The sequence below is a fragment of the Erpetoichthys calabaricus genome, chromosome 2, assembly GCF_900747795.2.
Source record: "Erpetoichthys calabaricus chromosome 2, fErpCal1.3, whole genome shotgun sequence".
Classification (NCBI taxonomy): Eukaryota; Metazoa; Chordata; class Cladistia; order Polypteriformes; family Polypteridae; genus Erpetoichthys; species Erpetoichthys calabaricus.
The window spans coordinates 58,540,300-58,567,977 of record NC_041395.2 but is presented as its reverse complement, the minus strand read 5'-3'; the positions used below and the strand labels follow the sequence as shown (position 1 = coordinate 58,567,977).

At 34.8% G+C, this 27,678-nt stretch overlaps 1 protein-coding gene across 2 annotated transcripts in view; it reads right to left on the bottom strand.

Annotated features, from left to right (window-relative positions):
* cry2 (cryptochrome circadian regulator 2) overlaps positions 1 to 24,995 on the bottom strand; it is a 64,821-nt gene extending 39,826 nt beyond the window's left edge. The window contains exons 1-8 of one of the 2 annotated variants that reach the window (XM_028793826.2): positions 24,626 to 24,995; positions 22,064 to 22,172; positions 16,159 to 16,301; positions 12,535 to 12,719; positions 8,832 to 8,920; positions 4,812 to 4,952; positions 3,631 to 3,942; positions 851 to 1,002 (exon numbers count right to left, since the gene is read on the bottom strand). In XM_028793826.2, the coding sequence (XP_028649659.1) occupies positions 851 to 1,002; positions 3,631 to 3,942; positions 4,812 to 4,952; positions 8,832 to 8,920; positions 12,535 to 12,719; positions 16,159 to 16,301; positions 22,064 to 22,172; positions 24,626 to 24,783 (1,289 nt within the window). In that variant the 5' untranslated portion in view covers positions 24,784 to 24,995. The remainder of the gene's footprint in view (positions 1 to 850; positions 1,003 to 3,630; positions 3,943 to 4,811; positions 4,953 to 8,831; positions 8,921 to 12,534; positions 12,720 to 16,158; positions 16,302 to 22,063; positions 22,173 to 24,625) is intronic. The other variant, XM_028793825.2, reaches the window with a different exon arrangement.
* Between the last annotated feature and the right edge of the window lie 2,683 nt (positions 24,996 to 27,678).

The window sequence follows — 27,678 nt, the reverse complement described above, 5'->3', positions numbered from 1 at the left end:
CAATGGAAAAAAGTTATTGTGGGATGTTTTATATGTTGAATAATGTGTTATAATCCACATGTCCGTTATCCATTTGCAGCCTTGGAGCATACAAAATACATGAATTATTGGCTAAAATACTATTAATACTTACTTCTGGAAAACTCAGCACAGGATTCTTGACCAATGAATGAGGGGGGAGAGCAGCATTGTGGGAATGTGTATTTTCTGTTTATCTTTTGTGCTAAGTATTAATAATACTTATTAGCAAAAAATCCATATATTTTGCACATTCTGACACAGCAAATGGAGAATGGACATGAGGTACATAAGATTTTTAAAAAAATTTTCCCCCCTATAGACATTTTTCACATCGTTTGCCATTGTTCAGAGTTGGTCACAGCTGTGTCCTGTTCAATTTGAATGTTTATTATGTACTTTCCCCATGAAAACACGTAATTAAAAACTTTTCTCAGCCACCAATACAAACTGCACAGGGTTTGTAACATATAAAAAATATAATTTTTACGTGGAGTATTATTTTAAACATTGAAAGCTATAAGAAAATATAGAACAAGTATTTCTAAATGTGTTGTAAACATATAAAACACACCTGTTGTGCTTTTCTGACTGTAGAATATGAGAAGAGGAAAAAAGGCCATCTAATTAAATGAGATCAGTTGCAGGTAAAACAACTTACTGATTATGAAACTTTTTAAAACAAAAAGCCACAAGGGGTACCCAGGACGGAGTTTGAGAACAGCTATGTTATTGCAATTCAGTCAAAATCTGCTATTCCACAAAATAATAAAAATTGAAATAAAAATGCGACATTCTAATTTCTATTTAGATTTACTTTGTTTTATCTTACCTGATGAAGTTCCCACTTGGATCTGTTCTCCTACCAAAGCCAACTGGACAGTAACAGTGAAAGAACTGTTGAAAAAAGGCACTGCAGGAAAGCCACATCCAGCTTCCAGCATTTACACTGAAATCTGCATCAAGTAACAGTTCATCAAAGACCTTTAATGAGAAAAGGCAATATGCACATTATTCAAAATATCAGAAAAATGTTTGTGTTTAATAAATGAAAATTGCTATTGAGACCAGAACACTATATGTCCAATGAACCTCACTGTCCATTGTATGTTCTTTTCTAATTTTATAAATCACATTATGGACAAAAAATACACAAGAATTTGATTAGCAATATTTCTCATATATTTATGTTCCCTATTCCCTATCAAATCATATAAATAACAGCACCCATCTCCTTCCCAGTCTGGAGAAGTATATAAATGTAAAGCCCAATATTCCATCTACTATGTGTCAAAACACTAAATAGCTTAACAAATACCTACATTTTATTAGGCCTTATTTTTTTTTTCCAAATTATGAACAGCTTTGAACCTTATAATCTTTCCTAAATTTATTTAAAATAAAATGTCCACCTAGTAATTTAGGGTGAAATAGGATGTGTCTAGTGAGTAAGGTTAAGATATGATAGCAGTGGAGAAAACGTTATCACAGCAGATTTTTCATGACAGAGTACTGACATTATAGGATCTGGAGTAACTGCAAATCCAAGCTGACAAATAAGTAAAGATTTGATTCCCCATATATGATCAGAGTATGGGGTATTCCCAAAAGATATATTTTAGCAAGGTGGGCACTTGACAGAATTGTTTCAAATTTGGGGCTTGCCTTCGTCATATTTTGAAGAAAGTTGAGATAGGTGAATGCATCATTTCATTTTTAACTGACTTTTACACCATGATGAAAAGGTACTGTATCTTTTGCATGGCTGATTTCCAATTGTTTCACTGAGATTCTATTTAAAGGGTCAAAATTCCACTGCTACCTTAAATCTTATGGGGAATGTTCTTTATAATAGACTGGAAAAGTCTATAAATGTTGCCTGTATCATGAAAACCAATAGAAAGAGAATAGTTTAAACCATGGGTAGTGATGGAAGACCAGGAAAGTTCTTAATAAATTTTTTAACTTGCACATAGCAAAAGTACATATATTCTCAGCTCAGTAATAAAACTGAAATTCTGGTCGGGCCATGTCTCCCTCTGTTTATGCCTGGACATTAATATCAAGTGCATGACCTATAATTATCAATCAAAGATAGTCAACTAATGACTAACTTTAAGGAAAAAAAAGGATATTAAGGCAGTTTTAGATTGTTGTTAATAACATATCTAAAGCAGAGTTTAGCACACCATCTGAATCCTCTGCCACTACAAACAATAGAAACATTTGGCCTATATATAAGCCAGAATTATTTGACTTTTATTCAGTACCCCACTACCAGAATAGGGCACCCTTTTGGGTTTCATATTATTTCAATGACTATACTGTAAAGGGGATTGCTTTTTTAAGTCCTATCCTTTTAACCACAGTTAAGGATTTCAATGATCTCCTTGCATTTAAAGCATTCAGTAGGATCAACAGTAGCTGATCATTACTATTTAAACAGGCCTCCTGAAAAATGCTGCCTATCTAACTTCAAACAGCTGTGTTCATGATTGAGACCCGTAACAGCCCAGCTTACAAAATGTAGTACATAGCCAATATTATTACAGTTTTCACGTTTTAGAGTTCACTTTTAGAAACGGACATGGAAAATAACATTTTATATATATTTATATTACATTCCTAGCTCTGAATTGCAATCGATTATTTAGGTGGTTACCTACCAGGTAACACTTGTGGTTTGTTGGCAAACATCAGCTACTTCCACCCAGTTGTGAGGAGCAGCTCATAAATGGACATGTGACACAGTATCTGCCAAATAATATAAAAAGTACACGACATGTGTTTTGCCTTTATTGGGGCTCATCAGGTGAACGCACTTTTGCATCCCTTTACGGGGATTGAACCTCTGACATCAGCGCCTGAGGCAAAGCCTCTGACATTACGCCACGGCAGCTGGTTCACTTATTTGACAGGGTGAAGATCGGAGTACAGCATTACATTCCTAGTTCTGAATCACAATCTGATTATTTAGTTGGTGACTGGCCAACCAACCACAAGCGTTACCTAGTAGGTAACCACCTGACTGTTACTGCAATAGAAAAATTGCCAGATTTATTTATTTTTTTTTTGGAAGCACAACTGGAGGATGGATTCAGAGAGAGAATTTTATTATTTAAAAATCACGACTGGCAAACTGGCCTATTAATCTTACTTTTGGTTAAATGCGCTGTACAGGTTCTGTTTCCTTCAAGTCAATTAAATTTGTTAGACCACTATACATTATTCTCTATTAATTGCCCCAACTGAGGAAGTTCTCTAACGGACTTTGAACAACCACATTTGATGCTTATCGGGGTTCGTCTGAAAGCACTGCATAATGGTAGATCATGTTACCACAGCTCTGACCAAATACTAAGTTCACATAACTCACCACCTCTTGAGCCTTCTGTCCCTCCATGCAGCTTAATAGACTAAACTGCTCCATCTTAAGACATTTTACAGCAATTTGTAGAATACTCTTGTTAAGGCACAATTTTCAATTAAAACAACATGAATTAAAGTGTTAAAAAATACATTTCTCATCTATTTCAATTCCAGTAATAAAACACTCTAAAAATGCTGGCAGAAGTCCATATTATTTAGAACGATTACATAAACATAACCTACCTTCATCCCACACTCCCAGCTGATCCAAAGGTCCCCTCTGGTAAGAAAACAGGCCACAGCATGTCTAGCCAAGTGGTGAATCCAGCCCTCTTGCTTTAACTGAATCATAATTGCATCAATCCAGGGATACCCTGTCTGACCTTCTGCCCATTTGGCCAGTGCCTTTGGATTCTTGTCCCAGGGTATCTGCACACAAATGGGGTTGCCTTCCATTCGGTCAAATTTTGGATTATTGGTTGCTGCAGTGTAAAAGAACTCCCGCCACAGCAACTGCCCAAATAATGATAGAGGTGGAGTCCGGTTTCCTTTCACCTATTTTAATATAGCAAAAAGTTTTCATTTAATTTTACTATTAAAAAAATTAAAGGACCTTGTACATGATCTCTTGAAAAGAAATAGGTTAGCTAATACAGGAAAACATAATCTAAATTCCTTTCATTCCAATTCATCACTCACTATACACCTGATCATAGTTACAGCAAAATAACAACTCCCATCATACAGTGTTTCTGTTTGTCTTATCAGGATTAATTAAAAAAAGGCAGGCGGTTTAAAAGTTGCCTTTCATCTGAAAGCTATCATTCCTGCTTAAAGAACACCTGATTGTTTATAAATAGAGTATCTGCAATATTTAGTGTAAAAAGACATTCTTTAAAAAAGGAAAATCAAACCCTAACTGTGATAGTTATTTGATACTCTCCACTTACCTAATGCTACTTAAAAAGCAGTACTTTTAATTTCTTACATATCTTAATTCACAATACAGAAGCTGCTAAACAATATATTAAAATATTAAAATGTAATTTTTTATTTTATATACCTAACCTAGTAATATGTCATAATAAACTGTAAATCAGACTTTAATCAATAATTTTTAAACAGTAAAATGGATAGAACATTTTCCTATCATAAGTATCATCAGAATAATTAATATCTTTATACTTTTTTTCTAACTAATCTTTGTAAACGGAAATCACAGCATTTCCTAAAAAATATTATATTTATATATATATATATATATATATATATATATATTCACCATGTTCAGAGAGATCTTAAAAATAATCTGAGCTTAAACTACTACAATTTAGAAACCTGGAAATTTATGAGCAATCTTTATTTTACAGAGAAAAAGAATACTTCTTAGAAAAGTATGGCTGTATACATCAAGCACTTCTTACCTTTTTGTACAGCTCTAGTAAGGTGTAATAAAATGTACGACATGACAAACAGCCAAATCTCAGGTATGGACTTAAACCAGTGGGGCTGGCAATAAGTGAGTTCACATTAATTCTTGGTCTTTCAAAACTGGCCACCCAAGCCTGAAAGCATAAACATCAAAATTTTTAGTTTAATTAAAATGGGAAGTAATACTACTTATTAAATAGTTCCAGTTATTAATACGATAATAAAGAGCGTATGTAAAATGCCAAATTCCCCCTGGGTACAAACAGAGTTCTATCTAACTAGCTATCTATCTATTATCTATATGATGTATATGATATATTATTGGTAGTCCAGAGTAAAGATACTGCGGTGGGTTGGCACCCTGCCTGGGATTGGTTCCTGCCTTGGCCCTGTGTTGGCTGGGATTAGCTCCAGCAGATCCCCGTGACCCTGTGTTCGGATTCGGTGGGTTGGAAATGGATGGATGGATGCAGTAAAGATATTGAGATGACAACATCTAAAAGAACTGAAAGAAATTCTTGTCACAAAGCATAGATGGAGCGCTCAGACACTGACTTTTCATAAAAACTAGCGGCAAAAAAAGTCATAGGCTACAATATAAACAATTATAATAATTTATTTTGGCTGCATTCAATAGCCTGTAACTGATGAAACTTACAGCAAAGTTCAGAGATTGATCATACTGAAAGTTTTATCAGCAGTGAACAGCAGTAATGCTTTCTCTAGCCATCTGACTTTACCACCAAAGTCTTCTTTAGAGACTTATTTTTAATAAAGGATACTACAAAAGAACTTTATATTTTACTAATTATATATCTATATCATGTAACTGTGCATTGATTTTACTTTATTATTTTTTCTAATTTTAACTTATTTTTATTGTAACTATTAATTTGACATCTTGTAAAGCACTTTTAGCTACATCCCATGTATGAAAATTATGTACAAAAATAAATTTTATTGTTGTTGTTAAATTAAGCATTAAAATTGATGCATCTGATGTGCTTGGTTTTCAATATTCAATTGAGTGGAGGTTTTGAATATGGTTGAGTAGTATTGCAAGAAGCACCAACCCATCCCCCCGACATCCTATCAACCACCCTCATTTTCAAATATAAAGAACATTTGTGTTATATGCAGTAACAACAAGACCAGTGTCAATTTATGGCTTCAAACGTGTGTTTGCAATGTTTCTTTTTTCGTAATACAGCAACCACAAAAATGCAATAATAATAATCCTACAACTACAGTAGCACAGGAGACACACGCACAGCAAAATAAAAGTAAAAGATCGACACAATAGCATGACTGTTACACAATGCTTTTAAATGCATTGTTGAAGATTAATTTAATTTTAAAAAAAAAATATTTCCCAAAAAATTTACTATACTTTTATTTTAATTGAATTTTGTGATTATATTGGGTTAGTCAACTATGTTTATTGCTCATTTTTAATCATTTCACTCATATGAAAAACAGATTTGGTCTTTTTAGGACACTGGGAACAGCAAAAACCCATATGGAATCTCAGGTTTTCAGACTGGATTTTCACCACTTTTGTAAGTGGTAATAACTGTGAAACAGACATATGAGACTTCAACCGTTCCTGCGTTTGAATACTTGAATCAGAATTGTCGAGTAATTTATCCCCTCCATCTGGACATCCAGAAGGCGATTTGCTGGGGTGAAGCTGCCAAAGTCCTGCATTACAATACAGCAATGGTCTGTGTATGGTACTCTGTGCTTATCATAAGCCAATACAGACCAGTTGCTATGCATTTTCTGTTGGAAATGGTTAGCCTCAAGCATGTATTTTTCAGAGAGTCTTGCAGAGACAGGTTGATGTAAGTAATCGAACATCCTACTCAACATTTTGATTTTGCCAAACCACTGTTTTACACCACTCCACATTGCTCTCACCAGTCCTAAATTGTCTTTTGTATCTACTAGACTTTCTATCACAGATATGGCAGTGATGATAGCAAATGAAAAATCAAAGCTGTTGCCTTGAGCACTATCTCTCTGTACCTACATAATGAGGTGAGAAATTCACAGTCACCCTATACTAAAAAAAAGTGAAATGTGAAAAAAGTGAAAAGTAGTCACCTGTTTGTTTTTTTCTTTGCGTATGCGAGGCACATTCTGGATAAGCATCAGTTATACAGTACACTCATATAAAATGAGTATCACTTACAAAATTAATTTGAACAGTTCAACAAAAATAAAAACTGGACATAAGCCAAAAATCAGAAATAAGTCAATTTTAGATGCAGTCTGAATAGCCTTTGTCTTCTGTAGCAACAATGAATCAAGCGCCTGCAGTATGGACATTTTAACTTAGTTTTGCCATTAACATTTTTCTATTAGTTAGTTTACTCTGGGATTGGAAGAGCAGTTGACCCAATACCTCCCCATTATCAGCATTTATGATTGAGTGAGTAATAAAGATGCAGTAATTAACTAAATTAGCTGACTATTATTATCATGCTTCATTATCTCAGTTGCATTCAGAAGATGAAGCCAAACATTTATTAAAACAGGCCATAACACAAGAGGGCAGTAGTTGCTTCACCTCACATAGTTTGTTCTATCAAGTAACAATTCAAAAACTCTATGTCATACAAGATGAAGAACAAGATAATAATAGCTATATTTGGATATCCATTTTCATTTTTTAGCACTGATACTGGTACTACACACAGAACATCAGGAAGAACAACAAAAAACACTGTTCCACCAAGACATTTCCACAGTAGGAATGAATTAAAATTTAAAAATACACTCATGAAAATAGAAATCATTTCAAACTGTAATCATCCATTCATAAAACTACAACACGTCTTACAACAAGATTGTTGGTTTCGCTTTTTTTTCTTTTTATGTTATTAATTTCAATTAAAAGCAGATAACAATCCATACAATCAAATCAAACTTAACAAAACCAAAATTCAATCATCACCCAAAAAAAAGAAAAAAAAAAAGAAAGAAAGAAAAAAAGAAAGAAAGAAAGAAAGAAAGAAAGAAAGAAAGAAAGAAAGAAAGAAAGAAGAGCCTGACAACAAAGCAATTCTTTGAAGCAGCAAGGAAGGAAAATATCATTTTCTCTTGATATAGAAACTTACTCTAAATCTAAAATGTTCTTGATTAGATCCTTCCATATTTTAAAAACATTTTGAACAGATCCTCTTAGTGAGAATTTGATTTTTTCCAATTTCAAATAGTATGATTAGATCCTTCCATATTTTAAAAACATTTTGAACAGATCCTCTTAGTGAGAATTTGATTTTTTCCAATTTCAAATAGTATAGTACATCAGTTTCCCACTGACTTAAAATTGGTGGATTGGGATTCTTCCCTTTGAGCAAGATAAATCTATCGGAATTGCAATTTATTTGTCCTTCTCCACTTTAAGCCCATCTGGGAGTACGACAAGTGACTGTGACACCAAGGCTTTCTGATAGGCATTCAAAGATTTCTGCCCAAAACAATATTATTTAATACATGCCCAAAACATGTGGCCCAGTTAGATTGGAGACAGACTGCAAAAAATCACAGGTTTAATCTTGTGCATTACAAAAGATTTTAATTTGAATAATCGAGTGTGACACACATGTGGAGTGAGAGTGTATTGTGTGGATGGTTGCCCTACAAAATACTCTTTTCTGCAATGTTTAGTTAAAGATCCTTTGCCCATTGTGCCCTGTGATCTTTGAAATGAAGGGACTTTAAAATGTTTTTGTGGAGATGCTATCCGAGTCTTCAACGCTGATCAATATTTCTTCTGCAATAGAAAAAGGTGGAAGGTGAGGACAATTGGGCAGGTTCAGTTTAGCAAAGTTTCTAGCTTGAAAGTGGTGGAGAAATTGTGTTGATGAGAAGTTAAATTTGAAGCTTAAGTGTTCATAGGGTGCAAAAACATTATTGATGCATAAGTCTCTAAATGTTTTAATCCCAGACATTTTCCAAGTATTAAAATGCTGTGTATGTTTGACAGGGTGGAAAAGAGTGGTTACCTTTCTTTCTAAGTGCTTTTCCAGCCGTAGTAGAGCTTCAGTTTCACCTCCTTTCCAAATAGAAGGACTAAGGGTGGCTGTTTTAAAGCCTGCAATAAAACACAGAAAAAGTGGTTTAAAAAAAGTATATAAATGGTGTTTGCATTTCATTGTAAATTAAAATTACAATTACTAATTAAACTTCTTTATAATTCCAAAAACTCTATAGAAATTAAAAATCCCTTAAGATCTCAGAACAAGCAGCACTGGTCTCAAAAATACTCTAGAATATGAAAATTCAATCAATTTTTCAAATGTGCTTAATCCAATTAAAGGTTGCATAAGTATATGAATTGCTCGTGAAATATGATGTTGTTAATTGCACATATTTCCTAGACAGACTTACAAAACATTCTCAAACTCACATGATCCAATTCAGGGTCATGGGAAATTGAGGCATGCTCAAACTTAATTGAATTGAAAAATGAACCTTTCAAGCAAAAAGAAACCCCACAGATTGCATTTACAAAAATATTATGATAATGCAAGATATTTCCAATGTAATTATTGGAAGACGACACTTATAAATTAATTAAAAATTAAATCTAAAATGGCAGAATGCACAATGCACAAAAATAAATTGTGGGGAAATATGTACGTAGAGCAGCTGCTTAAGTTTACTGGCATTAACACTGACAAATCACCATACTAGTCTGGTATAATAAAAAATACCACAGTATAATGATTTCTCTATAAAAATTACTTACATAAATTCATTTTTTGTCTAGATATACTGCATAATGGCAGAGAATTGGGGTTGTTTTAAAGACTGCACTCATTTCTACTTTTCATCCAGTGAGGCTTCATTAGATTATAAAAAGGAGTCAAAACACAAATGGAAAACTACCAAGATAACAGAAGAAAGCAACTGTTACACCTTTCCCCAAAACAAACAAAAAAAAAAACACATTCCATGTAAAAAGATAAAAAGATTCTACCCACAAAGTGTCACTTTATGACCCTGACTAAATCCATCCTGACATTCAGCTGAAGGTATTATCAAGGATGCAAGATTGCCTGGACTAACCATTCATTACAGTTTCAGTCTGGCTTGAACTGACTTAACATGTGTGTCTGTGAATGAACGAGTGACTAGATGAGAGTGTACAAGAGTGAATGGAGGAGTATGCTAGCTGTGTGTATGTGTATGTATGTATGTATAGGCAAGGGGGCAAGGCCTGGCCTAAATGATATGTGCTCTGTGAAAATCTGGATTTTCAAACTGGCATTTTGCTCACAGTTAGTGCCCTTTAAATAAATATTTAGACTTTTTACTAGTTATAGTATATGAACTTTTATCTGTTTTGTCCTTGTATAAACATTTGTGATGGGATATAATTTCAGACAGTTGTATCCTTATTTGTTTTGTTTCTATTTAATTTATTTTGCTTGAGCCAGTAACTATTGAAAACTAAAAGGAAATTTTAGTGATATTATTTTTAATTATTTGTCTTCTTTTTGTAGAGTTACTCAGTTATGACATAATCGAGGTTTTGCATTTAGAAACTTGGTTGCGATGATACCCTAGCCATTAGTGGGTGTGGTCTACATGCACGCCTTCATGTAACATCAAAGGGCCATTACCCCAAGGTTTTAGCAGCCATCTCTCTATTATAAAAAAAAAAATCTTTGGGAGGGAGACGAGACGTGATCTTCTCAGAAGACAATTTGAAGTCCCGCGAGAGACACTTTAACTTGCTCTCAGCTCTTAAAACGACGACAAGCCATAAGCAAAACATGCAGTTTGCCAGCAGCAGAAACCCAGCAGATGATCCAACCACTTCTCCTTGCGTGCGTTCAGCCACCCTAAACCCCCCTCCCCCTTCACAATGCAAGCGGCAGAGATGTGAAGTGGCAAAAGGACAGCTGTTGTACAGGCTTTAAAATGATCGATGGGCAGCGCGACAGCAGCAACAGCAGCAGAAAGACAGCAGATGATCCGACGGCATCTCCTTAGCATGCATTCAAAAGCCTCCAAGACCCCACCCCCCCCTTCCCCCCTTGACAATGCGAGCAGCGTTATATGTCCTGCGAGAAAGAGATATAACCACGCCCGGGGCCGGAAATAAAGGACAAGTGTTGTTTTATTGTTTTTACAAAAGTTTTAAAGTAAAAGTGAAAATAGTGCATATGTAACAATTCCCATGAAAATAGCATATGTAACAATTCCCATGAAAATAACAATCTCTTTAAATTGTATATCCGGTAAACCAAACCCAGGGGTGGGTGAGCGAAGCGAGCAGGGGGCAGAGCCCCCTAGTCTTATAGAAAAACAAATGCATTTTTACTGTCTGTCCATTTTGAAAATAAGGGAAAGACTCATCAGTATGAGAATATTATATCCCCATGCAATTTGTTTTTGGTTTTAGGCTTATTTTTTGTGTCTAATGAATTAAGAATTTGCTTTTTCTTTGTCTGGTTGCTAACCTTCAGTACTTCAATATGTTATCCTTGCTTCATCTAGACCTGTTTTTGTCGTATGTCCAGAAGTATAATTTCTGACATTTGCTACCAGGGAAAAGTATTGTTTGTTTTTAAAGATCACAATATTAATACGTCAATACGCTTGTTTCCGGGATACCATCTGTTAATTTTGAGTATTTTATATTTCAACTGAAGTAATTATTTCTATCTTCCTCTATTTTTGTTCAAAAATAAGTAAAAATTGTTTCACTTGGAAATATTTTTTGCTTTTGAATGATCTGTTCTCATCTTATTACACATTTTCTGAAAAGAACTTTGAAACTTTATGATTATAGCAATCTCTGTAATGAATTTTGCCCTTCATTATAGGAAATATATTTTTACATATACTCAATGGTTCCTCAACTGTGTCCAAATCCTAAAGTAGACATGTGTCCAAATTATAATAAATTGTTACTTCTGTATAAAGTAAGGATCAATGTGACCAGCCAACATCCTTAATGGTAGGATAAGCAAACTGTGAGGCTAAGTCAGAGCAACAACAGTCATAATTCAAAAGACAGCATCTTCAACTGTTTTGTCTAAACATTATTAATTTAATATACTGATTAGTAAAAATTCACATTGGTTTACTAAAACTAAGCTCTGCAAAAACAATAACTATTGATAATGGGACATACAAGACACTGCGATATTTGCCATGTGTAATTAAATAGGCAGAAGCATAAAACAAAAGTAAACTGCAATTTCTTAATGCACCAGAAATACAGGGGATTTCAATTTGCACTTATTTATAGAGAAGCCATGGGGTCTAACTGCTCTAAACTTGATTGGCTAACTTTTCTGATGTTGAGGACTACTTCAAAACTTGAGGAACCCCTTAAAATCACTCCTGTGACAATAATTGTTATATGTGGAGCTTTACACCCGATAATAAACAATGCATCCGTTTCAAGATTTAAAGTATAACAAAAGGTTCTGGAGTGGAACCTGTTAACAGCTTCAACTACAGTATATACCCTAGTATACTAATCTGTTATATTTCTTTATAAAACAGTACTATGATGGTTCTTTTATTAAAGGCACTACATAAACTGATGAGCAATTATGACATAACACATAACAGAAAAAGACTACTCTGTAAGATGACTATTCTTCTTAATAAGTAAAAGAATGTGATCAATGTGGACACAACTAACCTGAAAGAAAAAAAAGAATAAATTCATGCAATGCAACTTACCTAGTTCATCAAGGGAAGGTACCCTAAAGCATTCATAAGGGGTCTCAGGGATGTCTGTTGTGCATTTTTGCATCTGTTCTTTTGTCAAGCTTGCCACTGGCTTTTTTGGAGGTTCTAGACGGCTAATAATGCCCTGGAAACGTTTGTATGTCAGAGGAGGGCTGTTATTGTTCAGCTCAATGATTCTGAAAAAAAAAAAGGAAAAATTTAAAATGCATTAATGGCAACTGCAATTTAATCCAATGCTGGAAAAACAGACGTAAGTAATATGAAGGGTAAATCACTCTTCATTAACAAATTCCACTGCTGTTGTACTTTGGATCCTCATTCCTAAGTAGTACAATTTAGTTGTAAAGGTTTGACACATTTGATTTTAAGGCAGTTTAGTTGTTAGGCCTGTGTCACAGATGTGGTATTTTAATGTCCAATAACTAGGGGGTTTCGCCCCCTGCTCGCTTCGCTCACCCAACACCCCCACCTGCACTACGCACCAAACACTTTGCGTCTCTGCCACTCGCATTGTAAAAAGGGGCCTGAATGCACCCCAAGGAGACGCGATTGCTTCTCCGACACCCCCTCTTAAACAGTGATACAATGTGAAACACAGTTTTTTTTTTGTTTTTTTTTTACCTCCTCTTTGCTCGATCAGTTGCTGGCTTGCTGCTGTTGCAGTGCCGTATGATCTGCATTTCACGCGGCACACTTCTGTAATATCACCATATGTCCATATATTCGATCTCTTTTCGCTTTTACCTTTTCATCAATATCGCATTGAATTTTGATTCCGTGTTTGGAATTACATCGTGACAATGCAATGTATATCTGCCCGTGAGTGAATATCGTTTCTTTCTCTCTACAAGAAATGTGTCTGACAAAACCATGCAGGACTTTTCCAAATCTCTTTGCATAAGCTCTTGTCTCGTGGGGCTTCCAGCCCTGGGCGTGTTTACATCACTTGGCACAAAGACTCATCTTGCGGGACATGAAAGTGTCTCTGAGACAATCACATCTCATCTCTTTCCAAGATTTTTTTTTATAATAGAGAGAAATATTTACCCTTAATTTACTTTTACACAATATGTTTTAAGACACTGGACTTTATGGAACAGTGCTGATATTTCAATTTTGTAAATAGCCTGAAGATGGTGTTTACTTCTGAAACCCCCTAAATTGGGCATACATCCACACATATATGAATTGCCCATCACTCCAATTTCTTAATTGAGAATTATCCAGCTCACTAATAATTATGCATATGATCTATTTGAAATTACCAGTCCAATCATTTTGTGCAACATAAATCCCCCCAACCCCAACAGAAAAAAAAAAAACAAATTTTCTCTTCAGTTAGCCTAGGTCAAAATTTCAACTTACAGCTCCTTCTAAATAAAACCCACAAAAATTTTGCCGATTCTGATTTGGTATGGATACTTGATTTATTCTGTGGCAATGTGTTGAGTATGTTTTAGTTTGATTCAATGAATTGTCTAAAAACTGGTGATGAGATACAGCTTTGTCATATTGCTATGAGACAGCTGGTTGACAGTAGCAACATCTTTTCCATATCCTCACAGAAGAGTAAATAAAACTACTCAGAAAACATGCAGTCAGATACACAAACAACACATTTTTCGTCATTGATTACATCTATAGAATAAAGTCTTTATAACTGTGTACAAAACAAAAAACTCTTCTTAGAGTAATTTAAAAAGTCAACACAAAGAAACAATAAGCAGTCTTTAGCAAAATTGTTTTAAATCTAAATGTACTGAATTACTTTTACATGTTGAGCCTATTTGCAGGATGGTCTTTAGTTATTCAGTTATTTGTTTTGAAATCCACATAATGTACTTGAATTATACCCCAAGATGGGATGTCATTTTTAAGGGTAAATTTTTAATCAAAATCATAAAACATTTTTATTCTGTGCCACTTGATGTCATATCAGTGTTATACAAGTGTGCATACATAAGGATCAGATAACACTTTTAATTTTACTATCACAGTCAGGTGATTTACATGTGCCAAATGTTGCATAGCTTGGCTGCTTACATGCACGTGTCTGTAAGAGTGATACAACTGGATAGCTCTTCACTCTGCCCCCACCCTCCATGTCTGCACATGTTTACTTATGTGACATGCAATTCCTAAACTTGAACACCAGAGGGCAAAGGAATGCTCCAACTAATGCATGATACAGCTGAAGTGAAAACAGATAAAAATACTATCAAACAGTTGATCTTTATAAAATCTGCAAGAACAATCTGCTTAAGAATGGAGTTAAAAAATGTATTTTTAATGGGTAATAGCTATTAGAATATATTAACAGAGGCAATATTTAATGCAAAAGACAGCTTTCCATAAGCATAAATAAATAAAAGGACAGTGCAACAAAATCAATGAGGGCAGATGCAGTAACTTCAAAGAAGACGTGGCATTATGCTGCAATTCTTAAAATGACATTTTTAATTAATACAGCTTTAACATTATGTATCACAAAAATCCCAAACTCGCTTAATCCAATTCAGGGTTGTTATAGGAAACTGTTACATTTCCCAGTGATACATACACCTGCACTCACTGAGGGCCATGTAGAAACTGTCAGTCACCTTAACCAGATTGTTTTTGAAGATGTGGGAAGAAAACCTATGTAAACATGCGGAGAACATGCTATCTCGTCAAGAACAACGACTGTGTGCAGGATCCATGTAATTCAAAATTATTTTTGGATTTTATTGCTTGTAGTTGTAATCAAGAGTTCAAACTACCCTTGCAAAGGTAATATTTAGAATTGCTTTGTTAAAGCACAAAAATCTACCCCAGATTCTCAGGGTTAAGTCTGTCACTCTATTCATGTTAAGAAACAAATGCATATCAATTCTTGAAAGGGAAACAATTTTGAATTACAGAAAAATATGTACAATTTATGATACAATATTCATCATTTAAACTCTAGCTATTTAACAAGAATGAATTTGGAGGGTGACCAACTGAACTCACACACAAAATTATCTGGAAATAATCACCCTGAAGCAGAAGACACTTCCCCAATAGGGTTTATACCAGTTTGTAAGTTTCAAAATGTAGGAGAGAAGGATGCAAGAGGAAACACTACAATGAAGGCTATAGAATTTTCGTAAGGTGTGTGTGACCCTAGAAGTAATTCCAAGGATTTCCACAGAAGTAACACCTAGGACTGGTCACAGGTTTACTGTTATGAGAATGAAGAGTGCATAAAAGAGAGAGTAAGAAAGAAAGAAGAAGCAGCAGCAAGAACTTGTTTGTGGTGCTTAAAAGGTAGGCAAGCCTTCACATGTGGGTAGACAGGGATCAGTAAAGGTAAGCCCAGAGAAAAAAACAGGGGATTCTTCCTTCATCTGTTTTGTTAATACTTTTGTATTTTCCCTATACTAACACAATGAAGGAATGAGTAACTTTATTGAACCCACATATTTATGCATATTTTAGCCTCAGGAGAGTAACTACAAGGCCATTCTCCTACAGTTGCAACAGATTTCAAATAAAAGCAAATATCACATTAATGTAAAAAGTGCTTTTTGTACAAAGGAGAATTTAATTGAACCAAACACCAAAAATGATCAGCAATTTAGAGAGTCATCTCACCTATCAAGATTGTAAAGCGTATGGGAATTCTTCACCACAGTTTCAACTCCAAGTTCTTCTGCAAACTTTATAATCGCTGCATCCCTTTCTTTTCCAAAAGGTTCAGAGTCATACTCAAAGGTCAAGCGTGTTATGTTCCACTCCTAAATACACAAAAACAAAATAGTATTAAATGCTCTGAATTCATTGTACTTAAGTGGAATCAGAATTATTCAAAAAAGGAGTACAAGATCAACCAGTTTCAAAACAAACTGACCTGAGAATAAAGTAGGCACCACAAGTTTGTCAAAAGTAACATCTGCATGTGGAGCCCTTAAAATAGATTATGCACAAAATCTGTTAACGCTTGTTTAAAATTAATTTGCCTCCAGTTTTCATTTCATTTTTTTTTTTATAAGATTGCTGCCATGATTCTGTTTAATACATTCACAATACTGTAAACAACATGCTCGGTACCTGTGCTTAAATTAAAATTAAATATACATATATATATAATCTCATCCAATAATCTTGCCAATCAGTCTTTAGTTTGTACAGGACATAATGCAATATAACAAAATGCTTAATAGAGCAAAGAAGATATATACATGCAATATTACACATAATAACCAAGTAGTACAATAAAAATGTAAGTACAAAGTAAAACTGAAATGCAGCATAGAAAAATACAAGAGGGGTTAAACTTTTGACAAATTTTAAAAGCAAGCACCATCAAAGGAATTCTTAAAAATGTATATACTCCCTACAAAAAGAAAACTTCACAGAAAGGAACACTGTAGAAATGATGACGACAAGGTTTAGTAAGTCTTTTCAGTTAGTACTTAGTAGAGCTGGGAAGTATACCATTTCATACCGAAAACTGTTTATTATATTTGTTATGATATGGATTTTTCTTATACCGCAATACTAGTTTAAATAGCCTAAGCAATGTTCGGAATGTGGCACAGCGAGAAACAGTTTAAGGGGGGACTTTTTTCACTACTACACCGCTAAACACGCATGCATCAGAGTACATGTGTTAGTGGAGGTTTTGCGGGGTGAAAATGGACAGAGAACTTTCTGAAACTGAAGCTGTAGCAGACGATAAAGTTGAGCATGATGACACAGAAGAAATTTTGCCGAAAAAAGGAACCGTGTCTGTTGTCCGGAGATACTTTGGCTTTAAAAGGTCAGACGTGGGCCAAACAACTATTTACTGCAAATGCTGTCGAGCTAAAGTTGTCACCAGAGGCGGCATCATGAGCAATTTGCTGCACCACTTTAGCTGCAAACATGCTTTGGAGTACCATGAATGTATGGAACTAAGATTGGCACCCTCCACATCCTCAGGTAAAGCTGAAAAAGCTAGATAACACTCGAGTCAGACGTCACTTGTAGATGCGTTTGCTAGAGGTACTGCCTATGACAAAAAAAGCAAGCAGTGGATCGAAATAACCAACACCATTACAATCCATATAGCTAACGTGTCAGTGGACAGAGATTGTTAACATTAACAGAAAGTGTAGTTGGTTTACAAAAAATACTTACTATTTATTCCTTTTCTAAGACATGTTCAGTGCAATACAACTTTTGACCAGCACCTCTGGATATTTTACTAAGTCTAAATGCCCCTTTGGATGGTTGAAAATATGTTGTCAAAATTATAGTTTAAGTTGTTTGCAAATTTTGTTCAATAAAAAAGTTCTATATTTTGACTGCAACTGTCAAGCAATGTGATTCCTTCTCTTCATTAGTGACACCCCCTTGAAAACTATCACTTTATGGAGCCATGCAAACCTGTATTAATACTTGTGTGAACTTTAAAATGTTTTTTTGTACAATGTACAATTCTCATGACAGTGGAATAGGTTATTCTTAGCCAGTCTACTGCAGTAATTGAAGTGGAAAATGTGGTTAACATCCACTGATGCATGGGAAAAAAATACCCTGAAACCGATATAATTTTGAAAAATACCGGGATATAGAATTTTGGTCATACCGCCCAGCACTAGTACATAGTATTATAATGCCCATTACTATCAGCTAATATGATGGTCCATTGAAACATTTAAACGCAGGGACCTGTTTAATCCCATCCATGCTTTGTTCACTCTCCTTTTGACTAGTAAATGGATGTGACATACAAGTCAAGGACTACCAAACTTCAGAATAATATGACTATGCCTAAACTGTGCGATATAATAACTTAGCTTGTAGGCCTTGAAGCAATTTTCACTCAACAAACACACATAGCTGTAGAATTTGCAAAGGGATTCTTTTACACAAGTATTTGTTAGTTTTACATTTGGTAGGTGGTTTAGGGGCTGATGGGGAATAAGGATTACTGTTGTCATTAGGTTATTTATTACATACTGATGCTTTTCATGTTTGCATTTTGTTTCTTTTAAAGCATCCACTCTGCATTAGTAAACTTAAATAAACCAGTTTTTGTATATATGCTCTGAAAAAATAATGTGAAAACTTATTTGATTGTGATCACTTGATCCTAATAGTTTTGATATCTTTACTTGTTATGCTCTCTTTATCACTACAGAATACAGACAGGCTTCTTCTTGTTGGTGTTTTGACATAATGGGTTATTATATCTACAAATTCATGTTCCTGTGCTCCATTATTTGAAAGGCTTTCCCAGCTTGATATTTGGGTGATTAAAGACTCAAATTACTACATATGCCATCACCATGACATAGTTATACTTTGATTCCCCAGGAGCAGTGGGACAGTGCTGCTGAGTACAGGGTCACCTGTTCCATTAAATTTAACAAGCTGCCACAGCAACCCCTACCAGGAAAAACAAACAGAAAGTGGATCAGTGAGAAAGGTAATGTTACATGTTGACACTAGAACAGAGGAGACTGTTACATACTCCTAGTTTTAAAATACTATTTTTGCAGCTTTTAAATTAAACCTGAACATTAAGTTGTAGTTAATGTTAGATCCTACTATTGTAAATGGCTCCTACCCACCTCCGCATTCAACATGCAGCTTTTTTTCTTGCAGATTTTAAATAAACCCAAACATGTAATATGAAAAAATATGCATTTTAACTACATTTATATTCTTGTACATATACCAAAACGCAAAAAACAATCCTTTGTTTGGAGTGTTTATACTTTCATTACACTTCAAATAAATTATGGAGCAACAAAGCCAAATCATGCTGCAGTCCAGTATTACCTGACAACATGAGGAGTTATTTCAGACAAAATGGTGCAAAGCTCACTAATATAAAAACAAGCCAGGATATTCCATCCCACTCTGTGTCTGCTGAAGTGAAGTCCTTAAGTGGAAAAAGCTGCTTGTGTATACAGCTAATAGCAAAAGTCTAAACACTTCTTGAAATTCTCTTATATAATAGATGTAATGACTAAAATCAAAATAATACATGAGACTTTTTTCCATCTGTAATAAATATTGTTGGTTACATGTTGTTAAGGTAAGACAAGATGACTCTATTAAAAGAAAATAAAAATAAACTTTCAGTACCATCAGATGGCACAATTCTAAAATAGTAATCAGTACAAGCAAAATTATTTACATATTACAGAGGCACATTTATTTGGGTAGCCCTCTATCAATTTAGCATACCCAGATTTTTTTTTTAATTATATCCAGTTCTTCTTTGCAGAAGTGTCTATGCGCTGTGAAATTGTAAGTTACCCTCCTGTTAGAATTGAGGTTGGAGCACTGACTGAGCCATTCTAAGACACTGTTTTCTCTTTTTTTTTTTTTTTTAGCTATTCCTTGGCCGAGATGGTTATGTGTGTGTTGGAACGTTGCCATGATGAAACGTGAACTTTTTTTTTTTCTTTAACTTTAGCTTTCTGGCAAAGGAGAGTAGGTTTTCAGCCAAGATATACTAATATGCAGAGCTATTACTTTCCCTCTGTATCTCACCTACTGAAGAGAGGCAGCAACTGCTATGATTGAAAGCAAGCTTGGTCTCTGACCATTTGATTTTTGATCGTCATTGAGGAGAAGGAAAAAAAAACCTAGAAACAAATATGCTTAATAATTATGCATCTATTTAAAGTTTACTTTTTCTTTCTAAAGTACTTGAAAACCTAATAGCCACAAAATTTCGGTTTTCCCTTTCAGGACATTGGCTTTTTAGGCTTTGCTCATTTTGCTAGACTGTAAGTGTGACACAAGGCCCATGAAAGCAGAAGATTTAGCAGGGATGCATCTCAGAGTGAACAATACAGTGACTAAATTATAGCTCTACCAAAACTTCAGTGGCTCTTTAACTTCATACGATATTAGAGGAATAAATCAGAGTTGAGCATGCCCTCAGACATTAAGGTGCCAAAAAGGGACACATTTGGCTAGATGTCATGAATCTGCGTCAGGAAGGGACCTTAATCCAATCACCAGATGTTACAATTTCTTTCAAAACAAAGCTCATTCATCCCTTCTGTCTCTTTAGAAAACGTGTTTTTCTTTTTACCATGGATGTTTTTCATATTGCTTGCAATTATACAATATTGGTCAATATTGGCTTCTATTATATTAAACTTTCTTTCCACTCTGCATGAAAACAGGAGATTATTTTTTTTCTTGGTTATTACTATAACCTAGATGGGGTAAGTAACAAATAAAAGTAGTATTTTTGATGGGAGTATTCCTCTAATAAATTGTGTCAGTGAGTAAAAGGGCTGGATGAATGGTAACTACTCATCTTTGAATACTGAATAACCATGTTACTTATTGGAGGGAATCGTGCAGACAATAACAATATTCTGTCAATTATAAACAGGTCTGAAGATTTATGTGCTGATTCAATAAAACTACTTAGTTGTTGTCATTGACAGCAGTCTGCCTTTTAAAATATCTATTACAACAGTCTCTAAAACTTTTCCAGATTAAATATATTAAAAAATTATTTCAAAATATGGAGGATAAAGAGAAATTAATTAATGTATTTCTTTCAGATAGAACTGACTGCTGTAATATGTTTTTGATAGGCTATTTAAACCATTATGCATACAGATTTCAGTTCATTCAAAATGCTGCTGCAATAATCATTACAACAGCAGAAGTAAAAAGAACAACCCAGTCACTCCTGTTTTTACTCTTTATTGTGACTTTTAAGCTTAAAGCCAATTAAAAAAAAAAGTCCTTGTTATATATAACATTTTAAATGGACTATGTCCTACTTACCTACTGTATCTGACTCTATTATTACAAACAATCAAAAGTGTACATTAAAATCTTAAGGTACTAGTTTAAAAAAAGATTCTAAGGACTAATAAATCAATCATGAGCTATTTAGCTACAGTGCCGTATTCTGTGGAATGATCTGCCTGCTTGTATAAAAGATGCCCCCTTCGGGCTCAGCTTTTAAATCCATGTTTAAGACTCACTACTTCAGTCTAGCATATCCTGATTAGAGCTGCCAATTAGCTGTTCTTTGAATTTCTGTTAGTCATTTGTACACAAATATAAGAATGATGATGATTGTGAACTCACACTTGCCTATTATGTATTCATTTTCAATATCTTGCTGTGGCACTTGGTGCCACTGCTCTACTTCCCAGCCATTTTTCTGCCCATAGGAAAGACATCAGAGATACTGGGAGCACTAAAATCCAAGTTGTGACAAGTTTATTTTCACCTTGGACGCTGCCTATTACAATTTTCATTTCCATCTCCCTATTTTCCGCTGGCCATATCTTAATGTTAATATTAATTGACATTTACTGTTAAGACCCTTTCATGATAATCCATTTGAAATTACTTTGTTGTTCGCTGTTTAAATTAATATGTACTTTATACCTGTGAATTACGCAGTCCACAACAACAATGAAAATTTACATTAACATGACTCCTGTCATGCTATCTTGAAACAGTAATGCAGGCACACATATGATAAAAATACAGTAGCAAAGTTCATTTGACTCATTACCTTGAACAATCTAGGAAAGACATCTGCAGGCTGACCACGAATTACAAAGAGCCTTGAACCAAGTTTTCTTAAACTGGTGTCCAGATCTTCCAGTGACTCCAGTAAAAATCTACACAAAGAAAAGAATGCTGAGAGTTAAAAAATAATAATTTATCCCAAGATAAAAGTACATTTGTATAAACATAATCAGCACAATAAAAAAACTGCATCACAGGATGGTCAAATATTCAATAAATAGGATGGTAATGCAGAAAGTTTACAAAAAAACTTTTCTGTCACAGTCAATTCTTGTGAGAATACTACACAACGTGCTAATCAAGAAGTAAATAACAATTCAATCCTTGGGTATATGGATGACATTTAATAGTTATAGAAAAACAAAAAGTTATCCCAGATGTCCCATGTTCTATTGAGTTTCTCTATCCATCAAACAATCTATTTTCTATTTGGAGAGTGCTGTGCACTTAATACGCAATTGATTTGTACTGTTTAGTTTCATTTTTGGTTTTAGTAACATTTTAAAATAGTGACATTTATGCAAATTGTGCAGCATTTCTACTGCATGTATTTGTAAATAGGTATACATATAGCAATTATATGAACAAAGGATTTCTATCGCGCCTCTCCCAAAGATGGGTGCAAGCTTGAACATGTGATAAGTTGGTTCTCTCATCTTTTTAGTTCATTTCATTGTCCATGAAATGATTTGCTGCTTTTCTTAACTAGAGACTATAAACCTAAGGGAATGCCTTTGTTAGCCAGAGAGGCTCAAGTTGAATGTAGAATTCATTTGTCTCTCTAATGTATTTACTGATGTGATATTATATTACATACATACAAACATACAAATTGCATATATATGGAATGTATTTTTTTAATGCAAGTAGTAATACAATGCATTGCATGTTTCATTTCAAGAGATGTTGCATCACTAGCATTAGCTGTGCCCTTAATGAATCCTGTACCAAATGGAATAAAAAAGAAGCATAGCCCGATAGGGACACAGCAACACAGATACCAAATACATATATGTTTTATTAATAAACTTTGTACTTGACATTTTAAACAAGCTGACAAGTTTTCACAATGCTGATCAGATTTTCCTACCTTTGGTTTTAATAATGATTTAAAATATTTAAACGCTTCTAAAAAAATGTAATAGGTGCCAACCTCCTTTTTTACAGCACTAGAAAATCCATCCATTTTCCAACCCGCTGAATCCGAACACAGGGTCACGGGGGTCTGCTGGAGCCAATCCCAGCCAACACAGGGCACAAGGCAGGGAACCAATCCCGGGCAGGGTGCCAACCCACCGCAGGACACACACAAACACACCCACACACCATAAAAACCCAAAATATTTGGGTGAAATGTGAATTTCAGTCAGGTGTATACATTATGCAGTGTATACAACTGCCTTTTATTTCACACGAAAGGTACTGTCAGAAGATGTAATGGCTAAGTTGAAAAAATACTAAAATTCACCACCTCCGCTTACTGCACCGAAAAAAAAAAAAAAAAAAAAAAGTTCAGGTGACTCTTAATTTCACGTGGTTGTATCCGTGGTTATCCTAAACAAGTTCTGGGCAATAAAACTTTGCTGACAATGGGACATATTTTTAATCTGTCGCGGTTGTCATGCTTTTTGGAAAAATATTTACATCACAGTTCACAAGTATCATTTTTTAAAAGGTCTTTCCTCTAATAATAATAATTCCGTTTCTGACACATTTTGCATTTCTTGCTTTTAAGACCTTTAATTTACAACGTGAACATACTTTAAATCAAGCAACTGACGCCGATATCTTGCGATTTATTACAACCAAGTAAACGATCTGTTGTGAAAACTTCCGTTATCTTGTCAAACTCAAAAATTAATCTACCTCACTGTTTTTTTTTGTTTGTTTTTTTTTTCTATTTGTTTATTTACTTTTATTTATTTAAACAGCGTATGTACAAACGCCAGGTTTCCCCGTGGAGACCTATACATTTCTTCTGTCTTCATAAAATATTAGTTATTATGCATTCGATGTGCGTAACACGCCATATAAAGTGTATATTGGACAGGAGATGCCAACACCTTTACTTTTTCCTAATTTTACGTTAACATCTGATACGAATGGTCATTTCAAGGCATTGAGCTCTTCAGTTGCATGCGGGTAGTGGTCAGGTCGTCTTTTCTAACGTGCACAAAGGGCTTAAACGAGTAATTACAACTTAACAGAAGAGCTTAGTACTAGGGTGTTGTACCGAGTAGCGGTACATTTCGGTGTCTTGTATATCTGTAGTACTAGGAGAGCTTAGCAAATTCTAGCTCCGCTTGCAGTATTGCTTTTGAGTTACATAAAAAATGACATGTCAGCTTACTCAGCCTGCATGTACTGAGCTTACTCAGTCTGTCAGTCAAACAACTGATAGTAAACAAAAGACCATCTACTCCTACAAAATCATTCGCAAACTTTTGTTTTACGAGAAAACGTTAAGATCCATTCATATAACTTTCCATGCAATACATTCAAGCTCTACATTCGAAAATATTAAAGTTCAGATGATTTAACAGACCTCCATCTATTGACTCCAACGTTGGTAGAACCGGCAAACCAGGGATCCAAAATGTAAACACATCGCACGGTGTCCGCCCCATTCAAAGCTGCTAGTAAAGCCGGATTATCGTGCAATCGCAGTCCCTTACGAAACCAATGTATCGAATTTACTACCATGGATTCTGTTTGATGTCTTCCCCTAAAACGGACGTAGGTATTATTGTTAAATTCCTTCTTCTAGTACAAAGGATTAATCCTCAAACAGTATTCGGGTAGTATATATAAATCTATTTCTCCCCAGAAAGTGGTAAAGACTAGGAAGTTCCACTCTGTCAACGCAAATACATCCGCCTCTAAATTTTTCGCCACTCAGCAGAAGTGGGCAAGGGCTTGTTACGTGATGTCAAGCCCCATTGGGTAATATATGAGGCCCCGCCTTGAGGTATTAAACAGCAGAAATGTTGATTGGAAGGTTGTCACGTGTAGCCACGCCTTAATCACGTTTTGAGGAGTAGTGGGGCCGCACGAGACGAGCAGTGAAGTCATACGGTTCACTCGCACCACTCCAACTGTTACGTCGACAGTTACATATAGTAGTTATATCAATCTTACGTAATTTTTTTTTTATTCCATCTCAATGTGTAATGGAATTCAGCTGCAATAACTTTTAGAGCTCAAAATGGAAAATGACACAAGGGCTCATTGTAGATTACTTTCCTAATATCACAATGGGTTCTGAAAAAAGGGCTTTAAGGATGGATGAATTCAGCTTGTGACTATCACTCAGTTCAGTGTTGATTCTCGACTTGTGCTCGAAGGGGACATGATGGCCTCCGTTTTTTGTTTTTTTTTGGAATAAGCTGGTTGTGAAAATGGACGGATGGAGGAGCGAAAGAAGTGTGTGCGTGAGATCGTTAGAAACGCTGCTTATGCTTTAATATGGAAGGAAAAAAACGCCGTACTGTGCCGAAAGGGCTCTCCTTTTGGCGAGTTATCAGCTTGCAACGTGAAGTTATCGTGGGGCGGTGCAGCAACGCAGTGATTAGCACGGCTGCTTTTGTAGTTTCGGAGGGTTTGGGTTTAGGATAATGTGTAGAGGTGATGGACTGAGTTTTCGACTTAACTACATTTCATTGTAAATTAATTTACATCAAGTCAGATTACGGGATAGTTTTAAATGTCCAGGCCGCAAAATGCGTAACAGAGTTTGATGTTGCGTGTGCAAATGTGGTAAGTATTACCCATTCATTGAACATTTTCGATCTAACATTATGCCACGGACATTCGGTTGTATGGGGCTAATTTTAATAAGGCCACAACAAAATCTCCCTCTCATACATAAAGGTTATGTATTTGTGTGAATGTATACTGTGCACATCCAAACGGCGAAGACGTACAAACTCAAACTTCTTAAAGACATGTTTTGAAGTAATCTACAACCACCAAGAGTGAGTGTCTGCGTCAGGGTTCCCGGCCCTGAAGCCGTGACCTCAGTTGTTCGGTACGTTTCTTCCGAAATTTTTTATTAGATTATATGGGTCATAAAAGGCTTGCATTCTTAGTGTTTTTCATGATAGGTTTAGCTCGCCGCGACTCTGTACTGGAATAAACGCTTCAGAAAATGTATGTGCTTTTTGCGCCATCTAGTGATTTCAACATTTATATAATTTTATCATTATCCTTTTTTAGTTCCATCCACCTATCTATTTTCTGAATTCGCTTAAATCTAGTTGAAGTGCTTGGGATCCTGGGTTCCATCCCAGCTGGTGTGACTTCTATGTAAAAGTGCTCCCTCCGTAATCACGTGTGTATGCCCCAGTAATACAATTTTACTCATGCAGTTATGCAATTATATTTTTTCTGTACATCACTTCAATGTGGAGTTTACAATGATAAGTTTATTATATGAAATTGCTTAAGGGCTGTCTGCTCAGTAGCTCTTTTAAGTTTTAACTGCAGATTAGCTCACACACTCCAGCTCAGAGTAGATAAACAGAACATACTTTATATATAGGGGCACAAGTCAGAAAGATACATATAATCAACTGTTTTGATGTCTCCTGTGGCATTTTTAAATAATTTAGTAAATCTTTTTAAAGAATGCATGTTTGTAACTGAAGGTAAGTCCAGTATCTAATATACCAGTAAGTTATATAGCTCTTGCGAATTCATCTTAATGTGAATTTCCCCTTGGGATTAATAAAGTATCAATCTATCTATCTGTCTATCTACACATCTTGTTGCAATAAAAGGCTTGTATGCCAATACATAATAGTTTTATTTAAAGAGAAAGTAATTTTCTTTGTTTGGGCAGACAAATAAATGTGCTGTCTTGAAATACTTTAAAAAGAGAGAGACTGGTCTGATAGCAAAGGTGGATAACAGTTCAGTACAGATTCAGGTACAAACATACAGAAAGCTCACTTTTATTTATGTCCATGTATGTAAAAGTATTACATTAAGCCTGTTAAGTACAGAATGTGAAAGTACCAGCAACAAGTTTGCCAGTATGTGTTAAAATCTCATGGTGGATTTTTCAGGGTCTAAGAAGATATGTCGATATGTACTGTGAATTTATAAGATGTTCTGTGAAGATGTACCAGGCAAATTGTTTCATTAAAATGGTATAGATAAAAGATTAAAAATATGAATGCAACATCATAAATGTATTAAAGTAATTTTATTTAAATCATTTTTTTTGTACTTAACTGAAGAACTTTGTTAATTTTACTTCAGAAATGTAGTTTCATTTTCACAGTTTCTGAAACATCGCAATATCGCTCATATTTACTCTTTAGCATTTATATTAATTAAAACCACTAATTACTGAAGAGATAAGACTGCAACACTTAATTTTAAGTGGCATTTTCAAGCCTAGTTAATTAGCAAAAATGAATACAGTTTAGTGCAAACACTCACTGGCAATGGGCTTTGTGTTTCAAAGTCACTTTACATTGAATGAGGTCAATTAAATATATACACAGCAAGTTGTAAAGTCATTTAATATATTTTCAATTGCTGTTTAAAAATCAGAAACCATACCTTTTATATTTAGATATTTTATAATCATAA